At 39.2% G+C, this 7,218-nt stretch overlaps 1 protein-coding gene across 2 annotated transcripts in view; it reads right to left on the bottom strand.

The window, feature by feature from the left end:
- Positions 1 to 382: 382 nt before the first annotated feature.
- Positions 383 to 7,218, bottom strand: part of Lama4 (laminin subunit alpha 4) — a 162,751-nt gene continuing 155,915 nt past the window's right edge. For both annotated transcript variants that reach the window (XM_008852394.3, XM_017803011.2), the window contains exons 37-39: positions 6,613 to 6,706; positions 6,030 to 6,149; positions 383 to 827 (exon numbers count right to left, since the gene is read on the bottom strand). In XM_008852394.3, coding sequence (XP_008850616.1) covers positions 682 to 827; positions 6,030 to 6,149; positions 6,613 to 6,706 — 360 coding nt within the window. In that variant the 3' untranslated portion in view covers positions 383 to 681. The remainder of the gene's footprint in view (positions 828 to 6,029; positions 6,150 to 6,612; positions 6,707 to 7,218) is intronic.

The following is a 7,218-nucleotide window of genomic DNA, read 5'->3' as shown; positions in this document are numbered from 1 at the left end:
ACACATGGCATGCTGTACACACAACGGAGTTCATGTGGATGTCGGTGGGCAACTCTTGGGAATCCCTTCTCTCCTGCCACCTGGTGAGATTCAAGGATTGAATTCAGGTGATTAGACCTGTGACTCCACCCTCTAAGTAATCTCACTGGCCCCAATTTTTCTGATAATCTATTGACGCTGTTATTTAACCATGAAACTGCTACTGTAAACCTAAAATAGTCTTATAAAAGTGAAAAATATCATCGATTTAGGTTATGAATAAGTTAGTAAATGTTTTAAGTAATTAAGGTCAAATATAGTTGGGTATAAGTTGAAGTTACCTTTTCCCCCCCAAAATGATGAATCTGAGAATGCAGCCACACTTAAAAAATGTATGCCAGTGCAGGTTTAGAATTCCTTCTATTTTATTAGAGACAAGAACAATCACTTTGCCAGCAGGAAGTAAGTGTGCTCTCAGTAGGAGTACTTTTGCCACTCCTTTGATTGTTATCTACTGCAGACAGTTTGGATCCAAAGTACGAAGTCAAATGAGAAATAAGAAGCACCCAGTCCCTGATGATTTATTTAAATCTCCTTCAAGCAGATGAGAGCTTCTGTGAGGGAGTGTTGCTGTCCCTCCTGACTGGCTGTTTATTTCAGTGCTAGAAAGAGCTCTTCCCAGCAGCCATGTGTCAGGCTGTGTCAGGCTGTTGGACAGGAATTGATGCTCACAGCGCCACTGACCAGGGCTGCTTTGCTAAAGCTCACTGGGCGCCCGTCAATCACAAAGTGGCGGATGCAGCCTGTGAAGGGTTTGCTGGGAGCCAAGCGTGGTGTCAGGAGAGACTCTGAAAAGAGAAAGAGATGAAAGCAAAAATTACAATGGGGGAATTCCAAGCCCAAATATTACCTCCTGGTAAAAACCAGAAAAACGTTCAAATCATCAACATGATTTCCATGTCAGCAACAGAATACAATTCTATAACTGACTCTCAGGAACGGCAGCTGCTGTCGAAGTACATGAGTACATGGTAATTTTAATGTTTTGCGGTGTTTCTCATGATTATATTTCTGTGCACACTGCAGCAGTCTTCTAAGGCTAAAATTTAGCATTTAGATGTGAAGTCTCAGCAGTGGATTTTCATGATCTCCCTGTGTTTTTGTTATTTCCCTTAGGCTTCACTTGTTTTCTGTGTTTTGCTGAGAAGGGGGAAAGCAGTTTCAGCATCCATATTATTTTGGACAGAGTTAATGTTTCTGTTTAATTCGTATCATTAAATTTCACCCTTAAGCCTCTACATTTCTGCCAAGCTTATAGCATATAATGAGAAAATAATGAATTCAAATGAGGTAAAATTTAATTTTTCTGAGCTCTAGGCTTAAGAACTATGAATAGGGAAGTGATAACTAGCACAGTTTTGTATGAACACAGGTGCTGTGTAGTATGTCAGGGGAGTCTCTTGTTGCAATTAGGCATCTAGAAAAAGGCTTTTGCTTATTAATTGTACAGACAAAATTAGGTGTGTGGGATGATAGAAGCAATATAATTTAAAGCAATTAAGACAGTTTATAAATATCATGAAATTAAACTCCATGTAGTCAAAACTTTATCTATCTCTATCATCTATCTATCATCTATCTATCTATCATCTGTCTATCTAAACAGCTATGCTAGCAGTGGCAGATAAAAGAGGAAAATCACTTAGAAATCTGTAACTTAGGTAAGAACATAAGACAGGACATCAAATTAAGCATCATCAAGCAGCTGTAATAAGTTTTCTAAGCAGTAGAGTAAGCATGTACTGAAGTTGTGTCTTATTTAAACCATGGCGGACTAGAGAGATGGCTCAGCGGTTAAGAGCACTGCTCTTGCAGAGGACTTGGGTTTGATTCCCAGCACTCACACGGTGGCCAACAACTCCAGTTTCAGGGGATCTGGTGCCCTCTTCTGATCTCTTTGGGCACTGCATGACACAGGTGCACTCACACACATGCAGACGATACACTCATACACATAAAATAAAAATAATAAACAAAATGTAAAAAATTAAATAATGGAAACAGCATGTCATATTTAGGATAATGATCATAAAGTTTTAGATTTGGAATGGGTCTGAGAGATCAGTTTCTTTTATTTGTGTTTAAATTACAATGACAATATATATTCTTTAGGCTTGCTCAGTGTATTTCATCATTAGAATTAAAAAATGAGTAAAATTCTGAATAGAATCTTGTAAAGCTTTGCCTATATTAGAGACAAGAATTGGAACAGCTTTGATTCTGCCTGAGTTTTCCACCCTTTGGTTCATGGAGAAAATCATCTGGAGGAAAAAATTCATATAGTAATTACACCCTACATAATTCATCACAAAATTAATAATGTGTAGTGACAGAAAAGTGTCCCAGGGGCCTAAGTAATTGGTTAACAAAATCAACACGTTTTTGTATGTGTATGCAGGTGTGTATGTATGAATGTGCGGTATTTGTGCATATGTGCAGGTGCACATGCTTGTGAGCGCAGAGGCCAGAGCAGCGTGTCCTCCTCTATCACTCTCTGCCTTATTTCTTGGAGGTAGCGTCTCTCCCTAAAGCTGGAGCTTGTTTGTGTCTACATTTCCAGCTAGGTTTGTAGCCAATGAACCTCAGTGGTCTTACTGTTCCTGCCCACCTCAGTGTTGTTATTTCAGGTATGCTCTGGACCATACCAGACTTGTTATGTGGGTACTGGGAACTGAACTCTGGTCCTCATGCTTTCGAATCAGGTTTTCTTAGCCATTGGTCCATCTTCCAGTCCCTCAACACATAATGAAAAAAATGCAATATATTTTAAAGTTTCTATATAAAATAGAGTTGGTTGTGCAACACTATGATGCACTTAATGCCATTGAATTACAGATTTGAAGTAGTTAAAATGGTAAATTAGTGTTATGTGTATTTGATTACAATAAAAATACAAAATAGAGAGCAAACAACCCTCTTTGGGTTTACATATAAGAATGTAACTGCTGAAAAGGGATAAGAGGGTGATAGGGTGAATATGTGTTCTCAACACATTGTTTACATGTATGAGACTGCCAAAAATTAAAAATTGAAAACATAAGTAATGTAACTGAAGAAGCAACCAACAGTTACCTTGCACAAGACTGGGCTCATCAGCATTCCATCATGCTGGGGGAAGGGTTCACAAGTCCCACACCTCTCCAAGGAGCTACAGGCAGTTAATGGCTGCAGGGGGAGGGGAGTCATAATCCTCAGTGAAGTAGCTACTGGGAAGTTGCCCTTGCTCACATAAGTAACACCTCCACCCATGCTCATGCAGGCAGCTTTAGTTAAATGCAGTGAGACACACACACACACACACACACACACACACACACACACGAGACATTAAAGTAGGAATGGGATGTTTTTGCTGGGAAAAAGAAAGAGCTCACCAAGAAGAGGAAGGGGATGAGAGAGGATATAGGGGTGTGATCCAGGAATATTATGTATGTATGAATTTTTGAAAGAATAAATTAAAAGAAAGCAAGTGAAGAACTAAATATTTTGGGGAAATCCATATAAAATTACTTCATTTCCATCTAAAGCGGGAATATTTTCAAAAGAAGGAGACGGTTCATAGTGCAACATATAATTTTAAGAGCGATTCAATGAAGGCATGACTATATATTATAGAAAATGTGGCATTTTTGATAGATGTGTGTAGGCTATGCTAACTTGGAAGATTCTTTAATTTTAATTTAAAAATTTAAATTATCAGACCAGAAAGTTGACTTTTTTGGTGTTCTATGAATTTTATTCATTCACTTTTTAGTGAGAAATAATGAGTTATCAGACTTCTGGATGGTAGAGTGGCTGGTATTTCAAAAGAATTCAGGGCATACAGGAGCTTTATTTATGCTTTAGTTATCCTTCCTAATGTCCTGGTTTCTGATGTGATTTTAGGAGAATTAATCTCAAGCAGCTCAGAGTGATGTAATTAATTACAGCCAGCTTAAATTATAATTGCTTTTGTTGTAGTCTTGCTGGCATGATTCCTACATGGAATTAAAAGCTGTCGTGGTGCAGTGGGCCTGGTGGTTAGGCCACTAGGCTGCTAGCTCCTGTGTACTGGCTCACTATTTAAAACTTGATGTTCATTACATGTTTGGACAGCCTGAATTTGGCTTGTGGTATATATTGTTCACTCAGTCTGTGGAAATTAATGATAGAAGTCTATGGTGCTAGGACCAGAATCTGAAAACAGACAAAAATCAGAGACAAATTATTTTTTGAAGTGTGTGGTAAACACTTCACATACAGAGGAAGGACATACAGAGGAACTGCTGTAACATTCACAAGAGAGGGTCACACTGTTTTGCCCACCTGGAGCCTAACAGAGATACTTAATAGACAATAGATGTTGGATGGTGACTGGTCTTGTCCCTGCCAGTACTGAGTGTGTTGTTTAGCTTCAACAGTGTTCTATGACAAGTTCCATAACAGTGGTACCAAATATATCTTACACTTAGGAAGTAAAAGCCTGAGCTGAGTCCTGAAGGCCAATAAGGAGTTAGGTAGGGGGCGGGAGAGATGGCTCAGCAGTTAAGAACACTTGCTGTTCTTTCAGAACACCTGGGTTCCCACATGGGGCCTCCAACGGTCTGTAACTCCAGTTCTGGGGGATCCAACACCTTCTTCTGACCTCTATGGGCACCAGGAGCGTGTATGGTGCAAATACACGCATGCAGGCAAACATTCATACACATAAAAATAATCTTTTTTAAAAAAGGAGTTAGTACTGGGCACGGTAGTATAAGTCTTTAATCCCAGCACTTGGGAGGCAGAGGCAGGCGGATCTCTATCAGTTCAAGTCAGTCTGGTCTATGTAGTGAGGCCCTGTCTCAAAACAAAACAAAACAAAACCTCAAACAAACAACTACAAACAAAACAAAACAAAAACAAATAAAAAACCAGAGTTAGATAGGAAGAGGAGTGAGAGAAGTTGTTTCTGGGAAAGGTACTTGAAAAAAGGAACAATATTTTCTAGAAGTTGAATCCCTGAGTACTTGTGGGAAGGCCTTGAGCAAAGACCCTCACTGAACATGAAGGAGTTTCAGGTTCCGGAAGGTACAGCGAGCTCCCAGAGGCAGGGCATAGAGGGGCCAGGTGCATGCTTTGTTGAGATAGATCTGTGGACCTTTGGGGACCTATGAAATAGTTTAAGCTATGCTGTAGTTTCTAGGATGGAAGCAATGTGGAGGAATCTAAGAACTAATGAGAGACATTTTTTGCAGGGCATCTACATAAGGTACAGTGTGGTCTTCATGAGTCCCTTTAGGAATCAGAGCCAGAGCAGAGGGGAGGACTGGCGAACAATGGGAGTAGGGGTACGAAATAAAGGACAGGAAGGGCTGGATGTGAGGGCCTTCACTATTCCTTTTGGCTCCAGAGTTACCAGCATTGCCAGTGCTGGTATATGAGAACCTCATCTTAGAGAGAAGCACTTAGCCGCTACTATTTGAGAGGACCCGAGGTGAGATGCTTATGTTGGATTTTATCTGTGACTTCCTTTTTTAAGTTATTAACTGCTTTTACATGGTTCAGTTAAAAAATCTAGTTATAAAATTATTAAAGTCTGCACCAGATGCAAAGCTTCAATAGCTCCTTCTTTCATCCCCTTCATCAGCTATCACTTTCAGTTCTTCCACATTAGAGAAATACATAAAACAGTGCTCAACATAAGGTAATGGTCCTTGTTGTAGGGCTTTAACAATTGTAGGGGGCAAGATGGGAACGACGTCTTGTGGTCAGCATGTTAATTCTTATGTGTGACTTTGATTCTTGAATAAGGAGCTTCAGTCTGTCCTTTTTTAAAAAAAAATTCTTGGGCTAAAACTCAGGGCTCTGTTGTTTTTCCTTATTGTGGGCCATTGTATAGAAAACCCTTTGAATTATTTGGTAGATTATGAAAATACATGGTTCAATTTTTAATATAATAGTAACAATTATGAGAGCTTATGGGTTAGTTTTCCGAATTTGGAAACTTGACCCTTCTCAGCAATGCTTACCTGGAACACCCCCAACAAACACAGGCTCCCTGTGATCAACTGGCTTTGGATTCAGAGGTCCAACCACATGGTTCACTTCAGAGTCCACATCTAACTGAACCACATTTGAATCTCTAATAACTGAAACACAGGGCAGAGACTGGTCATAAGTAGCTCTGGGATGATTCATTTTCATGTGAAAGAAACTAATTTGTCACAATGATAAGGTCCAGAATAAAACCCCATATTTTCTTCCTATCATTGAAAACGGCAATGACATCTAGCCATATCTAACCAAGCAATCACTGTAACATTTTCCTTTGAAAAGGAAACTATTTAGGATACTCTTGCCCCCCCTTTTTTTTCTCCAAAAGTTACTCATCATGTAAATACCTCCTTGACTCTCTTTTGGTACCATTCACATTTTCAAATTACTCGTGGATTCAATGTAGGCAGTTTAGAATGATAACACTTGATTCACCTTTCTTGGCTGCTTTTAGGCCATCATCCATCATGTATCATGTAAGTTCTGCCAGGCCATCATCCCCTAGGTGGTGTGTGGGCTCAGTTTATGAAGAAGCCCAGGGCATTCGGGGTTTCTTACCTGTAATTCTGTGCCATCTGCCATCACAGAGATTCTGTTTGGGTGTTACTGAGGTAGAAAAATCTCTGATGCCATTGTTGACTTTCACTATAACCTGAAAAAAGACAAAGCATGTCATATAATTATTTTAACTTCTCCTCATCATGATCAAACTGAATTTCTAAAATAATTACTACAGAGAGGCAATACTTTTTAACAAATATCCAGACATGATTAAATTTGCAATTTGAACACAAGAGGTCACTCTTTGATAGGCAATTGAAATTGTTTAAATCGGGCATGTTCCTTGGACAGAGAACAAAATAATCCTATTGGAGAGAAGATGGAGAGAGGCCTGATAGAATTATGACAATGGATTTGCTTAATTTACAGAGTGTTATATTTATCCAAAGCATGTTAAATTATTGGCAGAGGGCACAGACTTTCAAGCCAAACTACCTGGCTCCCATTTACCTGCTTTCTGTCTCAGTTTTCTCATATGTAAAATAAGCATAGTAATATTATACACATCCTCAAAATGATGGGAGATGAAATCAGTTCACTCACATAAATGCTTTAGAATAAAGCCACATAGTAAGTACCATGAAAGGAAATAGGTGTGCTGGG

This window comes from Nannospalax galili, unplaced genomic scaffold (assembly GCF_000622305.1).
Source record: "Nannospalax galili isolate Female #2095 unplaced genomic scaffold, S.galili_v1.0 scaffold646, whole genome shotgun sequence".
NCBI classification, from domain to species: Eukaryota; Metazoa; Chordata; class Mammalia; order Rodentia; family Spalacidae; genus Nannospalax; species Nannospalax galili.
Note: the sequence above shows the minus strand (reverse complement) of the source record. Positions and strands in the feature narration are given on the sequence as shown.